Source organism: Pistacia vera, unplaced genomic scaffold, assembly GCF_008641045.1.
Source record: "Pistacia vera cultivar Batoury unplaced genomic scaffold, PisVer_v2 Contig233, whole genome shotgun sequence".
Taxonomy (NCBI): Eukaryota; Viridiplantae; Streptophyta; class Magnoliopsida; order Sapindales; family Anacardiaceae; genus Pistacia; species Pistacia vera.
Genome location: NW_022196039.1, coordinates 1,003,146 through 1,025,870, shown reverse-complemented (window position 1 = coordinate 1,025,870; position 22,725 = coordinate 1,003,146). Strand labels below are relative to the sequence as shown.

The 22,725-nt window shown below is 34.3% G+C and overlaps 3 protein-coding genes across 3 annotated transcripts; 2 read left to right on the top strand and 1 right to left on the bottom strand.

The window, feature by feature from the left end:
- Positions 1–6,559: 6,559 nt before the first annotated feature.
- LOC116131436 (U-box domain-containing protein 30-like) lies at positions 6,560–8,961 on the top strand. Its single transcript, XM_031417086.1, has one exon. It carries the CDS (start codon positions 7,068–7,070, stop codon positions 8,406–8,408), a length of 1,341 nt encoding a protein of 446 aa, XP_031272946.1. The 5' UTR covers positions 6,560–7,067; the 3' UTR covers positions 8,409–8,961.
- Positions 8,962–12,068: 3,107 nt separating this feature from the next.
- LOC116131464 lies at positions 12,069–13,033 on the top strand. Its single transcript, XM_031417114.1, has one exon. It carries the CDS (start codon positions 12,186–12,188, stop codon positions 12,732–12,734), a length of 549 nt encoding a protein of 182 aa, XP_031272974.1. The 5' UTR covers positions 12,069–12,185; the 3' UTR covers positions 12,735–13,033.
- Positions 13,034–14,500: 1,467 nt separating this feature from the next.
- On the bottom strand, positions 14,501–16,704 carry LOC116131449 (GTP-binding protein At2g22870-like). Its single transcript, XM_031417103.1, has 4 exons — positions 16,173–16,704; positions 16,021–16,090; positions 15,014–15,176; positions 14,501–14,922 (listed from the first exon to the last, which is right to left on the bottom strand). Exons 1-4 carry the CDS (start codon positions 16,657–16,659, stop codon positions 14,713–14,715), a joined length of 930 nt encoding a protein of 309 aa, XP_031272963.1. The 5' UTR covers positions 16,660–16,704; the 3' UTR covers positions 14,501–14,712.
- Between the last annotated feature and the right edge of the window lie 6,021 nt (positions 16,705–22,725).

Sequence of the window (22,725 nt, the reverse complement as noted above, 5' to 3'; positions counted from 1 at the left end):
TCACCGTTTTTTAGTAGTATGCATAAAGCATCAATTTAATTGGTCAATAAGTGACGGAGTTGGATTCTTACTTAAGTTCATATTCTGATGACTGACATGGATAATATAGCTTCATAGTTGGACTTTCCTAACACGTACAAATTAATGGACTTAATTAGTCAGATAAAGTGACTATTTAGCTAACTAATTAATTACTTCTAAGATTGATATATTAATTATATCCACAGTGAAATTAGGTTTAATAATACAGGCTTAAAACAGCAGCAGGAATGGATTGATATCGTGATGAACCTTGTGAGTTCTCTTGGTCATCAACTACAGACGATAAGAAGAACAACTCAGGCATTGAATGGCTGTAGCCTGTAGCTGCAAAGCCACCATTTCATAACTTAACTCCAATTCAAGAAGGTGGGGTTTCAGTTTCATTTCATCACTCATTCACTCTATAATCTCCATATTCATCACATCATAAACTGGATACTTCAGTAAACATGAAACTTGCCGGGTCTTGAATTAGTTTTATAAAAAAAGACCATACGAATACGCAAGTTACCATTTTATTTACTGAAATCGCCAAACGTTTCCTAGAGTATTTATATGTGACTGATTACTGCGTTGCTTGACCTTTCAAGATTTCAACTTCTTAAATAGACGATAAATTATGACCCGTCGAACTATTGTAATTTATTTAAATTATTAATTGCCTGACATCACCTGCACTGTATTAATTTACTAACTTAGGTTTAATCGTTCATACTTCATACCGTTTGTTTACATAGATAAGGATGAAAATCCAAATATAGTATTAATTTATTGATGCTGTGTATATTTGGGGCCGCCCCATAATCAATTTGATTGTGAACATGAGTTGGACCTACAAGCTAATTTATTATAAACAACTTTTCTTACCCAAATAATGGCTCAATGACCTTTTTGACCCGTAGATTTTAAAAATTATTACCCAAATTTATATCATATTTTCGATTCCAGTATCATTGTGATCCCACACCACCACCATTTTCTTCTTCGATCATCACTCACCAAAACTCCTCAAACCCTACTCTCACTGATCTCGTCAATCGTTGACAATTGAGTGATTAGGGCTTACGCAACCACCCCTCCTAAGTTAAATTTCGATCAATCCCAACCACCAAAAGACTCATCGGTCTTCCCTCTTCAAATGTCGTAATAGCCTGGACCGAATTTGTTCTCTATTTGCCACCAAAATATAAATTTGGGTAGTAAAGTGGTCATTTAAAAGTCTATGGGTGAAAAATTGTCATTAAACCATTACTTGGGTGGGAAAAAGTCGTTAACTCTTTGGGGGCATTTGGATCATATAATATTTTATTATAGGGGTATATTATATTAACGGAAAGAAAGATCACCTTGAAGATTACTGGGAATGTTTGAAAATGTGTTTAGTTGGTTCGAATAAATTGGTAAATAATATGTTTGGTTGGGAGGACAATGAAGTGGGTATGTCATATAGATTACTAAATTGCCCTCCTTTTTAAATATTAATATAATAGTATTTTCTATTATTATTTTTTATATAATTTCTTTTAACCCCCTACATTTGAAATTTTGCTAAAACACCCCAGTCATATAAAATTTTAATTTATAGCAAAATTACCCACACCCACCCTAAGCCACTGCCGGCAGCTAGCCACCACCGTCGGCCACTACATACAGTCGACGGAATGGCACACGACTGGTCGTATATGGTCGGCCGTGCACCGGCAAAGCTGGAAAGTGCCATGGATCACAAAACCATGCCAAAAAAATAGTCAAATCTATGGCCATTTCATGACCAAAGATCTGGCATTTTCATAACCACATCTTTGGTGGTAAAACGGTCATAGAAACGCCAAAACTAACCGTTTCCGACCATGAATTTGTGATCCATGGTCGGAAAAGGCCTTACTGGTGCACGACTGACCATATCTTGTCGGTCGTGTAGCATTACGACGACTAACGTCGGCGGCTGACGGTGGTAAGTCACGGCCAACAATGGTCTTGGGTGGCTGGGGGTATTTTGTTAACTTTTAAATATTTTTTGTGGCTAGGGCATTTTAGCTAATTTCTCAAATGTAGGAGGGTTGGGTAATTATTATTTGGTAGACATTTGAGGGCAATTGTGTGCGAAATGGTTTTTAATTAAGGGTAAAATAGGTAGAAAAATCAGATTACCCTGGTAATATTTTAATAACACCCCCTAATGTGGTAATAAGATTACCTGTCACATTACCAACAGTAAATACTATTTGCAATAAAAGATTACCGTAATATTTTATTACTTACAAACTAAACACCAGAATCTGATAAAATAAATGAAGATTACCCCCGTTATCTTATATACCTCCAATCCAAACGGCCCTTTATTATATCAGTATTTCTGCTTTGCAGTTAAATAATATATATAGAGAAGATGACAATGCAAAAGAAAATTGATCGAGTTTGAAGTATAACAAGTAAAAACAACTAATTTTAAGGGGGCATTACGGAGTTTTAATATGAAAATTTCTTATAACTGAGACTGATCCAACTTATACAAATCCTTTATATTCTCAGGAATCAGGATTGGTATCAAATATTAATATGTTTATTATATTATAAAGATCTATTAATTTATATGGAGTATCAATATAAGAAATTAAATATTACTGACCAAATCCTTTATTCTATGTTTCGCTGAATTGACTTGAGACTGGACCATGCATGCATTCAAAGATTGAATATCAAATCATGTTGAAAAAATAGCTGCGAATTTATATCAAATCTTGGTCCCAAGTCAATAAATCTTTTACCTAAATTTATACATATGCTTATTTCTATTTCTATATATTTGTTAATATAGGATAAGACACTGTTTATATTGGGTAGTTAGGCCTAACTTTATACCAATAATGGAGATTGTTGGATTAAACAGGGCTTAATTGAAGAATAAATTTGGTTTAATCTTACAAAACCAAGAAAAATTTGTTCAATGTATTGGACTTTCTATGAAAAAATATATTCATATTTCTTGTTCCAAGGAAGAAAATTTTCTCTCTTATGCTCTTACCAGAAATTATGTATTCTTTTTTAGTAAAATGATAAATGTCCCAAATTGTAAAATAGTAAATAATAAAATATCATACTTTATACGGTAAGGTTGCATTTAATACCTGTAATTTAGGGTGTGTTTAGTTCAAGGGTATTTGACAGTACTTTAGTAATGTCATCTTATAATATATACATTATCATGTTTGATTATCAAGTAATAAAAAATTCTGATAATCTTCCAAAACCAATAATAATTGTTGTTGGTTATATAGGTGGTAATCTGAATACTATCATTTTTTCTAGGTATTCTAAGATTACTTGGTAATCTTATTTTTATTGTAATTTTACACCTAACTATTAAAATATTTTGACAATAACGCCCTTGCTCTTAACACAATTTACAAGAATATTCATCATTATACACAAGATTTTTAGGACATTATTACCCTTGAACTTGAACCAAATTACTCAAGACATCGCCAGAACGGTGCACGACCGACCAGATCTAGTCAGTCATGCGTCAATCTGACCGTCGGCCATATCCATGGAAACGACTGTAATAGATCTTGTTGTTTTTTACTAGAATGGATGTAGCCGTTTTTTTCCAGATTGATGCACGGCCAACCGTATCCGTTCGTTCAGTCATGCACCGTTGAAGCTGCGACTCGTAGTGGCTTGGGTGGGTGAGGGTGTTTTTATTAAAATTTAAACTTTTATTGTGATTGGAGTGTTTTAGCAAAATCTCAAATATAAGGGATTAAAAAAATAATCCAAATCATAATAATAATATTAAAAAAAAAGGGTAATTCAATAATCTATATAACATACCCATTAATTTATTCTTTTCTTCTAACTAAACATATAAATATAATATATTTACCAATTTATTATAATCTAACCAAACACATTTAATATAACGTTCTCAATAATTTTTAATATAATCTATCTTTTTTAATAAAATATTTTCAATAATATAATATTCTCTGAAGCAAGCACACATAATACGTTACCTAATACACAAATATTTAACCTACGAATTTACGTGGTTTATCCACAGTTTTACCAAGCACGAACTAGCCCACTTTTGTTTCGCCTTTGTTTATTGCCCAAAGCCTGTTGCACCAAACCCAGAAAAATGAATGGACCACGAATTTACAATTTTGGGCTTCCATTTTCAGTTGGGCTTGAGGAAATTAATTGATAAGCAAAGTTTTTGTTGGGAGAATATTCTTCCTTCTTGCAGGAATATTCCCTGTTTCTTTGACCAGTCATTGGTTTTTTTATTTAGGAAATAAATTATTGAATTGTTTCAAGCTATTACGGTCAGAGAGTCAAGTGGAATGCTGGAAAGGCGTGGACAGATCATAATTCATAAACCTAACAATCCGTTAATTTTTATGCTATCAAATACTTTTTAAAAAATATTTTTATATGAATCTTGTAAAAGAAAACATGGGAAGCTCGTCCTAAAATAATTTCCCAATTCACAACAACTCAATTTTTAAGTATTCTATTTTCTATTTTATACAAAATACACATTTATTTTCTTATTCTCAAAATATTATTCAATTCTTTTTAAACCTCCTAAATTTATTAATTTAACTAAACACCAAAAAATCCTTTTTTTAAGAAATTGATAAAAACACCCCCAGCAACTCACATTTGTCAGATTCCAACTACCACCATTAGAAGTTGGCTGGAATCTGGTTTAATGGCGTACTACCATTAGATTTGGTCGGTAGTACGCCGATCTAGCATTTTTTTGACCAGATCCACTATAGATCTAACCGTTAATGGCTAGATCTTTGGCTGTAGCCTGTCATCAACGACGACCAAGATATGGCCAGATCCATCGTGGATCTAGCCAAAAAAGACCATATAGGTGCACGACTGGTCAGATCCAGCCGGTCGTGCACTAATACAACGACTTCGGCCACCCTCTGGCGATGGTGGCCAACTGTCGGTATTTAATAGGTGGGTGTGGATGTTTTCGTTAATTTTCAAAATTTTATTATAAGAGTGTTTATTAAATAAACAAACAAATGGGGTATTTTTGTTAATTTTTAAATTCTATATCGTAATAACCATACCATTTTACTTTTTTTCAAAATATTATTCTAAAAAGTATCCGAATAATGAAACAAGTGCACCATAACATTTTCAACTATTTTTCTCAATTTGAGAATCTAAAAGACAATAAAAATTTTGTTTATATTGCTTTCAATTTTTTTAAAACAGTAATATCAAATACAATATAATTTTTTTTTGTTAAACAGGATGTCCAAACCAGTATGCATACTCTTCAACTAATCCCTATAAGTGATTAACATATATATATATATATATATAACTTGATCATTTAATTTGTCACAAGTTATGTTATTTTGTGGCTACAATATATAAACTCTAACAAGTGAAGATTTAATATAATATAATATAATCTTTGTTGAGCTTAGAGAAGGTAGATCAAGATTTGTTTAATTTTCTTAATAGACTAGTCCAAAACTCCTTGTAATGCCTATTCACAAAACCACATTTAGTGAGTCATTGACACGTTATATGGTCATGTGATGTCAAAAAATTGTTCAAGCCTTGAAATTAGATTTAAATTTGCATCTCCACTTAATATTTAATCAACCCTGGAATGGTGTTTAATTATAGAGATCAATGGAAAACAAACGAACTCTAATAAAATACCCATTACTCACTTAAATTATATTAAAGGGTCCAATCCAAACCCAGTCTGGAAATAAAATTGAAAAATATTAAAGAAAAGTAAAATCTGGGGAATTAAAAAAGATTAAATATAGATCTTTGCTCCCTACTTCACTCCCATCAATTTCACTTCACTGTCAGTAAATGACTAAACAAACTAAAAATTTTGAATACCAACTCAACTCCCAACACCAACAGAATTATAAAACCATCAAAGACAGAGAGATAGCCAGATGGACACGTTTCCCATAGTAACGTGTCGAAACAGGATTGGTTGAAAGGCAGAAAAAGAAAGGGCCAGTCAAAGAAGAAGACCGGATAAGCCAAGGAATGGACGCCCGAGGTGTACAGTCAAAGCAAAATAAAACTGTCACGGTCAAATGCTTAGGCTGGCAACTTTACCTAAATTTTAATTTATTAAAAAAACAGTGGGGGTCCACCTTGGTCTTTGTATTTTATAAATTTTAAACAATAAAAAATATTCGAATGGTTAAATCGAGAAGGAGATCGTACGTATACTTTTAACTGAAACGTGTGGATGGCTCGTACCCAGTTGTTGTTGTGTGCCCGTGGGGGTTTGGTTTTGATGTGAAATTACGTGCAGGCGACCTTTCTTTTATTTGAAAAGACCAAAGTATCCTTTTTATTTTACTTGCTTTTAAAGTAAATATCCATATTTTATTTTATTATTTTTCGTGAAGTTTTTTCGTGCAAACAACTGCCCCAAAAGAAGAGAGCAGTAAGAGAAAGAAAGGCTTTGCAGCAGGTCATGGTCATGGTCATGGTCATGGCTTTTCATAATAATTTCATGTTTTTGTGACATTTCTATAAATAATTTTTTTTTTTCTCAAATTTTGAGCCCTGTTGTTAGATTAGATTAGAATTCAAAGATTGCATCATTCATTCAATCACTTAGTAGTTTGTAGTACTACTACTACACTTTTGTTCTCTGTTCATCCCTTCAGTGGTCAAGTTTCATTTCCACTATTTCTCCTGTTTGCTTTTAGAATCCTTATTGTGTTTTCCTGGTGAAGCTTCATCAAGAAGTGAAAGAAGCCTGTTTACGTGTTTCTGATGCGTGTTATTATTATGGTAATCAGTCTTTTGACCACTTAATAAAAAGCAGATGAACATTAGATTTTTGTTCAATAAAGAGACTAGCTGTAGTATAGTTTTCTTGTTCTTTGTAATGTGTCTTGAGGGTTCCTATCACTAGCTCATTTTGAGGGCTATATTTCTTTTCTTTTCCCCTCCTCCTTCGAAAGTTTGGGTTTTTTTTTTTCCCTCTTAGACGGTTGTGAAAGATGCCTATGTTTCAGGAGCCAACAAAGAGGGATGGGGTTGTGAGTGGTGATGGGCAGGTCCTAGATTTGGACACTGCTGTAAAAGATGGGGTTTTGGGTGGTGTTGATGGCGCGGTTATTGGTTGTGGTGTTGCTGAGAAATTGGATCTGAAGAAGATGATTGAAGAGCTTGATTTGGCTGAAGTACCTCCGGTGTTTATATGCCCAATCTCCCTCGAGCCAATGCAGGACCCTGTCACTCTTTCCACCGGCCAAACTTACGAGAGGTGCAACATTCTCAAATGGTTCAGTTTGGGGCGTTATACTTGCCCTACTACAATGCAAGAGCTTTGGGATGATTCTGTTACTCCTAATAATACCCTTTACCAATTGATTCACACTTGGTTCTCTCAAAAGTATTTGCTCATGAAGAAGAGATCCGAGGATGTACAAGGAAGGGCAAGTGAGCTCGTCGAGACATTGAAGAAAGTCAAGGGTCAAGCAAGAGTTCAAGCCTTGAAGGAGCTGCAACAAGTTGTGGCTGCTCATGCCACCGCTAGAAAGACAGTGGTTGATGAAGGTGGGGTTGCTGTTATCTCCTCCTTGCTAGGTCCATTTACTTCGCATGTTGTTGGTTCTGAGGTGATTGGCATTCTTGTGAATTTGACACTCGATTCTGAATCCAAAACCAACTTGATGCAGCCTGCCAAGATTTCATTAATGGTTGATATGTTGAATGAGGGGTCTATTGAGACGAAGATTAACTGTACTCGGTTGATTGGGAAATTGATGGAGGTGAATGATTTTCGTCCGGAGGTTGTGTCAAGCCATAGTCTTTTGGTAGGGTTGATAAGGCTGGTGAAAAATAAGAGGCATAGCAATGGAATTTTGCCTGGACTTAGCCTACTTAGGTCGATATGTTTTCATAAAGAAGTTAGGAGGTTGATTGTCAGCATTGCAGCCGTTCCTCAACTGGTTGATTTGTTGCCTTCTCTGGATCCTGACTGTTTGGAGTTAGCGCTTTGTATCTTGGATGAACTTTCATGTGTACCTGAGGGAAGACAGGCTTTGAAGGATTGTGCAAACACAATACCAAATATGGTGAGGCTGCTGATGAGAGTTTCGGAGAGTTGTACTCAGTATGCATTGTCAATCTTATGGTCTGTATGTAAACTTGCTCATGAGGAATGTTCAACCATTGCCGTGGATGCTGGTCTAGCTGCAAAACTTCTTCTTGTCATTCAAAGTGGTTGCGATCCTGCGTTGAAGCAAAGGTCTGCAGAGCTACTAAAGCTGTGTAGTCTAAACTATACAGATACCATTTTCATTTCCAAGTGCAAGCTCACAAGGACAATCCAATGAGTGGGAATAATATGCTTGTTGTACACTATCCTTTTGATGCTAGGGCAAGGGAGTTAAGGGACTGATGGCTTTGACATCGTGGTTGTCTCGGATCAGCTAAGAAGTGTAAATAGTGCTTGCTCTTCTGTATATTCTTAATCACTTTAGTTCCAGTTATTGATTCTTAAAAACATGGAGAAGCATATTATCCTGTGGTGGATTGACATCAATTGATCATTAGCCGATTCTAATTGTCAATGCGTTCTTAGATAAACCCCATCAAGAAGTTCTGTAAAATGTTAGATTTTGGTGGATTTGTGTTGGGGTGGGTGGGGGTATAGTTTTTGGATAAGAATACTTTGTATGGGGGAGATAATTCTGTGCAAGCAGTTCGGAGCTTACTATTGCAATTATAAGTCCAGCAATTGCTTTGTTCTCCCTAGCTCTTAGTTTCCGGGGGGGCTCCAATTTTCCTTTCTATTGTAGTGGGAGTGTTTCTTTTGAACCCCGCAAATGTAGAGGCTGGAGTGCCCTTTGGCCTCAAATTGTCAATTTAATGTACAAGGAATGAAATTAGCTACTTTATTATTATCTAATCTTGTCTTTCACTCTTCTTCTTCAGATTCTGAATTGATAAAAGTAATGTACTGGTTCATCTTGATATTCTAGTTTCAAAGATGGTAACTGTGGCGCATGGGAAAGAGAAAGCGACAAAACTTTGGTCTTTGCTTGGAAGATTTGCTAAGCAGATGCTTGAATGGTAAGACTGTCGACACCTGGAGGCATAGTGTACTTTTGTTTACCCTTTGCGGGGCTAAGTGAGGGACAAGACCTCTTGTTACCTCACCCTCAATTACTGTTTCACATGAAAAGATAGAAAAGAAAGATGAAGGGATACACTCAATCCCTCTTCAATTATTATTACTATTTATATCAGAAAGCAACTCCAATTTGTGAGGGCAGTAATTGCAGAGCAACCAATGCCCCTCTAACAGTAACAGGACCATGACCATGTGATAAACGCTGTCGATTCAACTCAAACCTTTCATCAACCAAATATTAAAGGGATTCAATTCAAATGTTGATGAAAATAGGATAAGGTTATGATATATTTGAGATTGTATGGTAGCATTTCGCTTGAACATTAAATGCAATAGGTAGATTGTTTTTTACCAAGGGGGACATAAGAGGAAACAACAAGTTTTGAATATTGGTGGGCCTTCAAAGTCGCTCTACAGTGAAGACCAAATACTGGTTACACATTCATAGCTTCGGCTTCTACAGCACCTTTTTGTAACCTAGACAAATTTCTTCATTTTCAATAATATTAAATTTAACAGCAAAACAAAAGACACCTCCTTTGAAACCTTTGCTTGTCCTTTAAAAAGGGCCCTACTTAATGTCCTCTGTGTTGGGCCAACCAAGAAAAAATTTACCTTAAGATCTTTTATTCTGAAACCAGAGATTCGTGCGATCTAACCGTAGATTTTGCATTATAATGACTGAACATGTGGGTCATAAATATTAGTTTCTCCTTTTAATGTCAGTTGAATTCCAGTATGGAGACTTTCCTTTTTCTGTCTTAAAGATACAGCTTGCAATTTCAAGTTGGTGGTGGTTCCACTAAAAATGTTTAGCTAAATAAGGGAGCTGACGAGAAGAGAAACGGGGGGTTTGGGGTATAATTATAGGCCTATTTAAGAAATATTCGAAATTATAATTGAAAATGTGGTTGTTAAATTGAGGAACAAGGGCAGTGAAAAATGATTCCATCTCAGTGCGGCCTGTTGTCGTGTAGTTTTCAGCTTTGACTAATGAAAATTGATAGTGGCATTATTTGATTGTGAACCTTCAAGAAAAAGCAAAAGCTCCTTCCTTGTGTTTCTGCTGCCTATTTTGGATGCTTTTTTATGTTTGATAACTGTAGCTAATCATGAAAATTGGAAACCCATCTTTTTTTAAAAATAAAATGTTAAATTAAGGTGGCTTTGAGGGCGATTCATGCAGTGGGACTGGGAGGTAGGCCCATTGAATGACCTTTCAGCGTCCACTTTCTAATCTTTGAAACGTGAGCCCATATTTTAACAAATAAATATCTACTAAATAATTGGATTGGAGGATTATTGTCTCTCTTTTTTTTTTTTTTTTGAAGAAAAAAGAATTCAAGCAATCATCTATCTCAATTCTCAATGTTTCAAGAGTTGTGACTTGTGACACTAATGCAATGCATTTCTTTTCTTGGAACAGTATTTTATTTCTTTAATTTTAATAATTACAATTAAAAATAAAATTGTGAATGATTTAACAAGATTTGACTTGTAATTATAATGACAAAATTTGTAAAATTCAATTCAATATCATAAATATTATAATAAGTTAAATCAAATATGATGGTATTTTGGTGTTAATTTATTGGCATTAATTATTGATTAGTTTATTATGTAGACTAGAGTGATGATCTCACGAGAAACTTGTACTTACAATTCATTCTTCACACCACAGATGAGACCTTCTGAGTCTGACTATTTTACTCAATTAATATCGGATCTGGGTTCGGGTCCTGTGAGGTAGCAGATGAAATGCAAAAAATAATTCATGAAATTCAAGTTTCAGAGAGAGGTTGTCCTAATGAGAATCTGAATAGTTGGTGAAATTATAGACAGGAATCCAGGTTTTAAGTAGATGAAATGAGAGAATAATTCGAAAAGTTAAAGTTTAAGAGAGTGAAGATTTTTAGATACAAGATTTGTAAACAAGAAATTAATTATTTAGTCAAACAATTCATGCTAAAAGTAAAATCTAAGAAATAAAAAAGCATAGTGAAGCAGTGATTGGTTCACGTGAGTTTGGAGATGTCTTCGGGAGTCACGTGTTCCATGATCAGGCGTGGCCTATTTAAGTTAATTACAAATTTTGAGTTAAAATGAAAGAAAGACTATGCTAAATACATCGAACCTCGATCAAAGTTCAATTACTATTGTAATTAATAACTGATACTCCTCAACAACGAGCACTAATGGCGGTCTAAATACATTAGCATCTGGTTCTGTTCTCACATTTTACAGTAATTTTTTTGTAAGATTTTCTTATGTTCTGTCTGACACTCTAAATCCTTATAGAAGTTTTACCCATCATAGCTTCATTACCACATAAGTGGAAATGGTATGCAGCTCAATGGGATTCCAACATTTGAAGCTGTTAAATACTTTTTAACTATTTAATTAATCACTGCAACCCTATGAACAACACAGAAAGGACAGTTGGAATTATTTCGGTGTCAAAATCAAGAGATATTGGTAGTTAATTATTGGTTAGTTTGGTCAAACAAGTGGCCGCTTGTGACATTTTGAGGGCGCTGTCGCTATTAAGAGGCGGCTGGTCTTCTCCTTTCGATCAAATCCTTTCTTTTATGTTCACTATTACACTAATGACTTTATAACAACACCAATTGATCAACCATGAAAGAAAATTATGGAGGGAGATATTTAATTAATCATGGGAGAGAGATGGTCAAAAATTCAGCACTTGACCTCGCTTTTGCAGATGTCACCTCTTAATCATCCATGGCGGCTGTTCATTAAAAAAAAAAAAATAATGCAAAATTTGAATTTCGGTTGCTCCTCCAAACGGCTTCATCTTGCGGTCATTGGCTTTCCTCTTCTACCACCCATCACTCTTTTATCTGTGTTCTATATAAAGCAGTCTTATCAGGAATAATGTCACATTACAACAAAATCAAACTCATTGAGCGGATGTATTGTTAAACACCATTCATTTACAGGCGAAAACTCTATTACCATGGACGGTTATAATTATTCTTCTTCATCTGCATACTTACAGCGGCACTCAAGAGATACAGTAGAGGGCATGAAAGCACCAAACTCTTATCATTCATCGCTCCATGCAGTGCGTAAGGCTCCATTAAAGCCATGGAAGAAACCAATAGCACCACTGCCACCAACAAGACCAAAAGTGTACAAAGTGGATCCTGTAAACTTCCTGGACCTGGTTCAAAAGCTGACTGGTTCATCCGAATGCCAGTCTCAACGTCTCAAACGTGTGGCTCCACCTCCATTGAATGTCGCGCCAATCTCATGTTTCAGTGGAGACAATTATGCAGCTGCACCCCTGCAGCTGCTTCCTTCACCAGCAAAGACGCCATTGTCTGCTCTTTACAAGGAGTTGATGTCCGAAATGTCAGATTCGAAACCCCAAAAGATGTTGGATTGTGGGATGGAATCGAATTCACTTGGATTGAGTTTGTCACCATCTTCTCATACCTGGTGTGCTTTCCCTCTTTTGAGTCCTGGAACTCTTTCCAGTTTGGAGCAAAGCACAGTTCTTTAGTTCTTTCAGAAATGTTGCATCTACTATTTTCATGTACTTTTTTCTTTTTTTAGTTTTGTTGGAAATGGTTGAACCTGATCATCAAGAAAGTCAAAGCAGTTATAGTTAATATTTGTGCTGGACAACCATAGATTAAAATAACAGCTGTTCACTATTAATATCTGCTAAGGATTAATTTCGAAGCTTTGGCTTTCGATTGTTCCTTTTTCCGATATACATGTATAGTGTCCTGTAAAGTTCAAAAGATAATAAATAAGTCACATGCTAATCTACTTCTTTAGTCCTTTACAGAGTTATAGTCATGAATCGTTGGAGAATTCCATTAACAACTTTTATAATTTTTATAATTTCAAATATTGTAATTAATTTTATTCTATTAAGATTTTTTTGTTGTTTAAAGACTTATTTACCCATTGCTTTTTAGTTCATGGCGTTAGAAAACGGTGCTCAGGTGAGGGTATTGAGAATATTGAAAATCTCAGGAGAGGTATATGAAGGTTTCTGTAACAGTTGGTAGTAATTTGGAGTTTCATGAAATGTTAGGTGAGGTAGGTGATAGTAAGCCATTTTATAATTGCATGTGACTGGTAGAACTGCATCGACGACTAATGTTAGTGACTTGTTCAAATGTTTAAACTCTGTATCTTTTGTGAATCAGCTGTTAAAATAATAAGTAATGTCTCCTAAGTTCGAGTCCCCACAAGAGCAAGAGGAGGATCTAGCATAATCTTCCGAGTTTGAATTCATATATGCACTAATAGGGATAACCATTAAGAGGACTTACCCGACTGTTAACTTCAGGACCTTGAGGGATTAGTTGAAATGTGCATAAACTGATTCGAACACGCCCATAATAAAAAAAAATAATAATAAGTAAGTTTGGCTTATTTTCCTGCATTCTTTCCATCCTGCACAGGCGTGCGAATCTTCAAATGGCACGGGGAGATTATTGATCTCTGACGTACATCACAATGCCAATTGCTCACAAATGACAGCAAATTTTGATTAGCATTTTATATTTATCAGCTCCAGGCTCATTGACGTAATATTAACTAAATGATATCCAACTTAAAGTCAACTAATTACCATATCAGGACTAAGTCAAGACTGGCCCAAGACATTAACTTACATGCGTTTGTTTAAGCTTATGATTATAAACTAATTTTAGTTTATAAGCATTTAAAATTTTAAACAATTATGTGTTTGGTTAAAATATTTATAAGTGACTGATAAATAGTTGACATATTTAGAAAATATAGCTTATAAGTACATTTTATTATAAACTGACTAAAAATGATACTACATTAAATAAGGGTATACTATAAAATTTTAAAATTAAATAAGGATAATGTGGTAATATGTCTGGTCAAACTAGCTTATAAACAGAGTGCTTATAAAAAAAAAAAAAAAATACCTTCCTCCCAACTTTTTTTTATTTTATTTTTTTTTTCTTATAAGTTCAAAAAAGTTATAAATAAATAGATCAGTTTAATTTTAGAGCTTATAAGCTAGTTTGACCAGCTTATAAGCTTAGATAAACATCCCCTTAATGTCAACTTTAACCAGGAGTGTTGTGGTGTCACAATATCTAATAGCATCACATAATTGACAAGTAATTTCAAGGAGAAATACTACCTTTACAAAGAGAAATACAAAGAGGGATATACAAAGACAAATTCTACAAGAAATGTGCGGAAGACTTTAGACTTTCGTATACAAAGAGGGATATACAAAGACTTTAGACTTTAGATTAAAAATAGACAAGATTTGAAGAATATTAAATATGATTCATTTATATGTACACAGAAAATGTGACATCATAGTACAAGTCATATTACACATCTCGGTAAGATTCAAACAGGTTTGATACGAAGTTTCAACATAAAAGAAGAGAATGAAAAATGCTAGGCAATTCAGATCAAAACCATAGCTTTTTTGTGTACCAGTAATTGAAGATACATCAGGTTTGATTCTGCCCCTATTGATCCCAGTAGTTCCTTAGCTGTGACATATGTAAGAGAAGCTCGTCTCTGCCCAAACCAGTGACACTACTGGTCATGATCCAAGGGGGATGCTGCGGGTAGATTTCTCTTATCAGCTCCTGGAAACTCCTGATATTCTCATCAGGCCTTCTTCCTTTGGCCACCTTCATCTTGTCACATTTTGTGAAAACAAAAGTCATTGGTATCTGAACACAGCAGAAATGCAACAAATTAACATGAGAAAGTTTGATATAAGAATGGTTGAATTAATGAGCTTAAGATTCAGGAGCAGCTTACATTGTTACGTCCAAGCCAATTGGCACAGTCTAGGTCGATCTTCTGAGGTGGAACACTTGCATCAATGAGAAGAAGGACACCGACCAGAGTTTCTCTATTTAGAAAGTAGCCTTTTGTGAATGAGAACCAATCCATTCGAGCAGCATCTGGAGCTTTAGCAAAACTACAGGCACAAGGAATCCGCCAAATATTAAGTAAAGAACAAATATTTCACAGTCGCATAAAGTTTTGCTTATATAAAGAGAAGCATTCAGCTTCTTAGATTGTTCCATGGTTTAACAAGGTACCAATATCATGCATTAACTTGTAATTAGCAATGATAAAAGAAATTCTAGGAAAACAGTGAAATCATAAGAGGTATTTGTGACCTTTCATTTGGCACTTAACCAGTCAAAGAAGTAAGATTAAACCAAAAATCCCTCTTTAGAAGTGTTAGAAGTTTCAAGAACTTCTGTGCTGAGAATTATAGAGTGAAGTAGGCTGAAAAAGTTTCCACTGAAAATTGATTTGGATTGTACATCTTGGCTGCTCATGGATTACTAAAGGATCATAAATAGAAGTAAGGAACTAGCTTCTTCAAGCTTTTCAGAGGAAATTACTTGAAGCTTGGCGAGAGAAGTTCAACAATGATAATGGCAATTTAATTGATTTTCTCAATATGATGCTGTGTTTGTTAGAACCATCACTGATCTTCAGGGCATAAAGGTTGAAGATTGGAGACTTCTAGCTTAAACTATAATCAATATTATTCAGTGTGGGAGAAGGTTTGAAATCAGTTTGACTAAGAGGGGCAAGGAATTTTCCTACCATTTCAGTTCTTAACATGAGAGCAAGATCTTGGAACAGAAAATTAAAAAGCGGCACTGGATACTCTCATTAACAAGACACCACAGAACGACTTAACAAGACAAAATCAACTAAAGTAAAATGTTAAAAACAACTAAAAACAAAAAAAAAAAAAAAAAAAAAAACCCAAAGTACTAACAAATAAAGTGTAAAGAGCTTACCCATAACCAGGCAAATCAACAATATACCAACTTTTGTTCAGTAAAAAATGATTTATTAGCTGAGTCTTCCCTGCATAAACATAATTTTATTAAAACCAAAAATTAAATGTAATAAACAAACTAAAAAAAGAATAAACAAAACAAAAAAAAACCTGGTTTTTTCGATGTGAGAGCAATTTCTTTTTTGCGAACCAGAGCATTAATAAGCGAGGACTTTCCCACATTGGAGCGACCCACAATTGCAAACTCGGGTCGGTCATCTTTGGGGCAATCCTTGGCTCGACCGCTGCTTTTTACAAACTCCGCTTCCTTAATCTGGGAATGACCCGCATAGGGCCCCACCACGATATTCGACCCGGGCAAAATCATGTCTTCAGTCACCTCGTCCGGGTCGACACCAGGTGGCAGAAAGAGGACGGTCCGCACGAACCGGGCCGTGTCCGACATGGGTTGCGACTGTTTTGTGGTTTTTGAAGCCGTAGTGGTCACATGGAACCTCGGGTTTGGACCCAGCTTGGGGTTTCGGATGGAGCGAGAGAAGTTGACTTTGCAAAAGAGAGTAAATGGACATTGTTTAGGAGAGGGAGACAGAGATACAGACGATGATAAAAGACTGAACAGTCGATTTCGAACGAGCATTTTTTAGGGGTTTTAGGTTTGCCGGTTAAGGGGTTAACTGTTAAGGAGATTAAAGCAATCAAGACAATAACGGTGTCGTTTGAGAGACTTTTGTTTGTGAAAAATCTTTTAATTGGTAATATTTTCAGTCAAGTGAGTTATTTTCATTAAAAAACAGTACTAATCTACAGGGCATCTCATGTACATTAGATAAGAGTTACTTTGGGAGCCTTCTAATACTATAAGGATATATTAAAAAAATTATTTCAAATTTATGTTTCTTGTCTTTTAAGATATAAAATCACCATGAGAGGTAAACGGCCACCGACAAGCTAACGGGGTCAGGTTGGTGAGGGGTTTTGGAGAGCAGATATTGGAGAAATTAGTGATTTCCAATGCCAGGATTGATTGGAAAAGGCTTGAGAAATTATGGCCCAAAAGGTATCGGTGGTTGACGATTGGCGGAGTAAACGGATAAGGTATGATAGGGGTTTTGGTGAGAGGGCTGAGGGGAGGAAGATGGTGATGTTAGGAAAGGCCAACAACACCGGGTACATGCCGAAAAGGTTGAAAATGGATGTCGCAGACTATGGAGTTGGGTTGCAAGATTCGTAAAAAATCGGTCAAATCAAGGACTATCAAGGCTAGGAAATCACTTGAGAAATGATAAAGTGATGATTTCGATCGATTTTGGTGAGAAAATGTAATACCCCGTACTTCTTTTTTACGGAGTTTCATTAAATTTTATTTTGTGATTCTAGGGGTAAAGTGTAATAATTTAAAAGTTTTGGGGAGTAAAAATAGCCGAAATAAGTGAGGATTCCAGATATTTTGATGAACAGTGACCATTCAATGAAAAGAAAAACGGGGAAGAAGAAGAAGAAAAAAAAAAGAGAGGAAAAGAGAGAAGGAAAAGGAGCGAAAGAAAAGAGAGAAAAAAGAGAAAGAAGAAGAAGAGAAGGAGAGGAAGAAAAAAAGAAAGAAGGGAGAGGAAGATGGAACCAATAATAGAAAGAGTGGAGAGAAGAGAACGATGGAAGTGGTTGGAAAAGTGGCTACAGGCGAGCGAATTCCGGTGATCGGAAAGAGCAAAGGGAGATTGAGCAAATTGGGAGGTGAGTAAAGCTTGATATTTCCCTTTTTGGTGATTTATGATTCAATTGGTTTAAAGAACTCACTTTGGATTGTTTTGTCTATGATTTGGTATAAATTCATGAAAACAAAACTAAAATAGGGAGATTGATTTCAATAAGTTGGTGTGAGTAGAGTATACATGTGTTTCCTAAACAAAATTTGGTTAAAGATGTGATTTTGATATAAGGGCTCACTGTACAAAAATCTGACCATTTGGAATTCCGAAATTTTTTTGTATGTTTTGGGTTTTTGTTTGAAGCTGAATTTCGGTTATACTGTTGTAGACTTCTTGAGGAGTGTATAGAAATTTATTTCACTCAAAAACTCGAAAGATTGAATTTTATATGGATTTTTTAAGTTGTCTTGTGAATTTTGGAATTTTCGTTTTCTGCAGAATATTTATGTTTGGAAAATGGTTTGATGCATCTATTCTTATGCAAATTGAGTGATTTTTTCTGGTGAATCCTATATGTGTCTAGTTTAATTTTGGAGAGTTTCATGAGGTTTGGATTAAGGGCTGAATTGTTATGAATTTTTCAAGTCAGTAACTCCAATTTTGGATACAGGGGACAAATTTGAATGACTTGAAAGAAAATTGTGTTTTAAATAGTCATTGATTCCGGAATGACCTAAGAAAATTATGGGAATAACTTATGTGTCTTTAGAATGCCCTATTAAAATCATGGCTTAAAATGATGAATAGAATTTTTAAGAAAAATCCGAGAGCGACCAATGTTTGATTATGAGACAGTTTTGTTAAAGAAGAAATTATGTTAATCTTTTGGTGTGTGAAGTGTCCAATGATTTTAATATTGAGGTGTTACCTTATGGGGACTTATGTATGGAGGATTTATTAGATTTTGTATATAGGGAGGCAAGCAGGGGCATTATTAGAAGATTTTAATCATTTTTCGGCTTAAGGGTTGAGCTTCAAACTGTGAGTGAAAAAATCTAAATCCTTAACTTTCTTTTTAACAAAGTTATCTCTAAATGTTCTTTTATACTTGTTGATTGTTTTAAATTGCCTAATATGTTTGATTTATTTATATAAATGAGATTTATTGCAGTGTTATTGTTGATTGACATGAGAAAGATGGAATTTTGATGTTTTGTGGCAATAGTTTTAAAAGAAAAAAAAAATGGATTGAAATTGTTAGATTTGAAAACTTGCATTTATATTTTTAAGTTGTGAAATTATTATATGCTCATGAGAAAAATGTTTTGAGAATAAGTACGAGATGATAGCGGGTTTCAAACCACCCTACGTAGTACCCATCCCCCTCATGATGTGGATTTGATTCTACACATGCGTATGATTTGATATTGCCGGCCTAAGTGGGTTGAAGGCCTGAGCGAGACAGATATCACTGCGTTGGATGGATTTTGCCGGCCCAAGCGAGGCATATATCGCTACACATGATTTGATTTGCCAGCCCAAGTGGGTCGAAGGCCAGAGCGAGGCAGATATCACTACACGGGATATGATTTTGCTGGCTCGAGTGATGCTTGGACTCACTGGGTCGAAGGCTTGAGCAATAACCGATTCTGCCTAGCAGGATGGATTTAGTGGTTCAACCCGCGCGATGTTAGATCTTGTTGGGTTAGACGGATTTACCCCTGAGTACTAGTTGGGTGAGAGTTTTCACATGTGATTGAAAGATGGTTTGGATATGTATATATATGTATGTCATTTATTTGAAAATGGGAACTTATAAATGTAAATGTTATCCGTATATGAACTGTTTCTTAGAAATTATATTTTTAGAGAAACAGGAGTATTGATTCGTTTACCATAATAGTGTTCAGAAAGAAGTCTTGCCATGAGAGATTTCAACATGTGTTATGAAAGGTGGCTTATATTAAAATGTGTTTATGGAAATGAAATTTTATAAGCATGAGTGTTTTTATTGTCTATTGAAATGTTTTATTACATACTAACCCGTTCCCCACTCATTGAGCATTTCTAGCTCACCTCTCGTTTTCAAATGTTTTTCTATCCCCCCACCAGGTCAAGAAGGAGATTGTGCGGAGGAGTAAATCCCACTCAAGGTTGGGCCACACGACTTCATTTCATCATATATTCTATAGTTGTGTTTTATTTTCCGCTGCAAAGTTTATGTTTTCTTCATCATGTATTTATTTCTTGTTTCGTATTATTAAAGATATGGAAAGATCTAATACCATACATTTCATTTTGTGAAAATTTCAGTTACATTTATTTATTTGCAAATGACGTTACATCTATTCGTGAGAAAAAAAAAAAAGAGTACTTATAAATGTTTTAGCTAGAAGAGTTTTATGATGTTTTAATTCATAAACAGGTTTTATAGTTTTCCCACATGGCACGTCTCGATTACCCAAGTCTTATGGGTGCGTCCAGAGCCTATGGGTCTTAGCCAGTTTGGATAAGAAATTATATACTATTTTTATTTTTGTAATATATTTAAAAAAATTATAAAATTTTGGGCCATTGGCCTTATTTTTTGGGCCCTAGGCAGGTGCCTCACCTGCTTATCCCTTGGGCCGGCCTTGCTAATATATTCTAGAATTGCTCTATTTTGACAAATTGGATTGACAACTAGGATTTGTGGTTTAATGAGCTCAATCAAATTGCTTCATTTTGACACATTGAGTTTGTATTTATTGCTCCATTTTGACATGTTAGATTTGTATTAATAATTAAAAATTAATAAAAATTGTATTAATAATTAATAATAATACTAATTATATAAGTGCATTGCATTGACATTCCAAAGGTCAAACCATAATGACCAATTGGATTTGTGATTGTCATATGATTGAATTTTATTGGTGATGATGTAGACAATAATAATTGTTGCATTCGTATTCCAAAGTTGGATGTCTGGTTTAATGAGATAGTAATGCACTACATTGATATTCCAATAATAATAATATAGGTGCATTGCATTGACATTCCAAAATTGCGACTATTTTGACGTGTAGGATGTGCATTAATAACAAGTATACAGATGCATTGAATTGCTATTAATAATTGTGGTTTAATGACATATGTCTAGGATTGTTATTAATAATTATAGGTGCATTGTATTGACATTGCAAACTTTTCTTTGTATTCAATTTGTATTTAATTGTGTTGGCATTCGACAGGTCTAAATAAGAGGTTATAAAAGGGGCATATGTTCAGTTGTGTATTATCGTAATATGTTAGTTGGTGTCAATAATACGTCTATTCTTTTGTTAATTGTTTATAGGTTATGTTAGTTTGTGTCAATAATACGTCTGTTTTTTATGATTTTGTTAATCGATGATTTTTTATTAGTTATGTTTTTGTTGTTGTTTACACGTCAAAGATTCATGAATTAACATGGAATAAAGACTGGATGTCCGATTGACATTGTCAAATGAGTTGTTATTTTGATTCGTTCTTCTGAATTGTAAGTATATCTTCTAACTATTTTAATATGAAATTGTTAGTACATCTCCTAACTATTTAAACGGTTATTATTTGATTGAATGATTGTTTTTGTTCGGTCAATTTATTTGAAGGATTAATTGTGTTAGTCCTGTCGAACGGTAAGTGTATTCCTTAACAATTTTAATACGAAGATTAATTAACTTTGTTTATTTCGTTTTCAGGTAATAGTTGTTATACGAATGAATAATTGTTCCTTAACAATCTTAACATGAAGATCGATTAAATTTTATTATGTTTGTTTTCAAGGAAATGTTCATCTACTGTACTAAGATCAAATCAAGGATGATCCTATTGTCAGCCGAACTGTGAGTATGTGTCATAACTATATTATTAGAAATAGTTCATTTGTGTTGAACATGTTTTCTGTAAAAACATTCATGTATTTTAATTTGTTATATGAATGATTAATTGTTTATGTCCTACTGATGTGCGAGTATATATGTTAAATGAATTAATCTTGGTTGATTCCGTTTTCCAATTAATAGGTGCTATTTGAAATATTTCTTATCAGTCCAAATATGATAATCCTTTAAATTTGGATTAAGTAAACTGTTCATTTTATTATCACAAGCATTTCAGTTTCCACTTAATAATCAGTAGTAAATTAACTATAACTTGCTCAATAAAAATCCAATTGATGACCGGATTGAATCTTTAGAAGCTAGATAGAAAGGGATTTAATTTGATATATTATACGCTTAATTTGGATAACTGTAGTCTCACTGCCAAACCATTCATTTTATCATCACACACATTTTGGTTTCTCTTGTTTCTCGATTTTGACTAAACATTCAGTACTAAAGTAGTCATAACTTGCTCAATGAAAATCCAATTGATGAGTGGTTTGAATCTTTGAAATCTAGAAAGATATGTATTTAATTTGATATATTATCCGCTTAATTTAGATAACTATAGCCCCACTGGCAAACCATTACTTTTATCATCACACACATTTCGGTTTTCACTGAAGAGTTAGTAGTAAATTGATTATAACTTGCTCAATAAAATTCCAATTGATGATAAGTTTCAATATTTAGAAGCTAGAAAGACAAGGCTTTAATTTGGTATATTATACGCTTAATTTGGATAATTGTAGCCCCACTGCCGAATCATTCCTTTTATCATCACACATTTCGGTTTCCACTAAACAGTCAGTCGTAAATTGACCAAAATTTGCTCAATAAAACTCCAATTGATGAGAGATTTGAATCTTTAGAAACTAGACAGATAGGGCTTTAATTTGGTATATTATAATAAATTTAGCCCTACTTCCAAACCATTCATCTTATCCTCACACACATTTCGGTTTTCCTTATTTCTCGATTTCTACTAAACAATCAGTAGTAAATTGATCATAACTTACTCAATAAAAATTCAATTTATAAGCGGTTTAAATCTTTGAAAACTAGAAAGGTAGAGATTTAATTTGATATATTATACGATGAATTTGGATAACTATAGACATGTGGTTGAACTGTTCATTTTATCATCACACA

What these genes read in the sequence shown, in the direction of transcription:
- LOC116131436 (XM_031417086.1), top strand. Translation starts at nt 7,068, where the DNA reads ATGCCTATGTTTCAGGAGCCAACAAAGAGGGATGGGGTTGTGAGTGGT.
- LOC116131449 (XM_031417103.1), bottom strand. Translation starts at nt 16,659, where the DNA reads ATGCTCGTTCGAAATCGACTGTTCAGTCTTTTATCATCGTCTGTATCT. An exon ending in TCTCACATCGAAAAAACCAG is followed by an intron (nt 16,091 to 16,172) that starts GTTTTTTTTTGT and finishes ATGTTTATGCAG; the next exon opens with GGAAGACTCAGCTAATAAAT. An exon ending in GTTGATTTGCCTGGTTATGG is followed by an intron (nt 15,177 to 16,020) that starts GTAAGCTCTTTA and finishes TTGTGCCTGTAG; the next exon opens with TTTTGCTAAAGCTCCAGATG.
- LOC116131464 (XM_031417114.1), top strand. Translation starts at nt 12,186, where the DNA reads ATGGACGGTTATAATTATTCTTCTTCATCTGCATACTTACAGCGGCAC.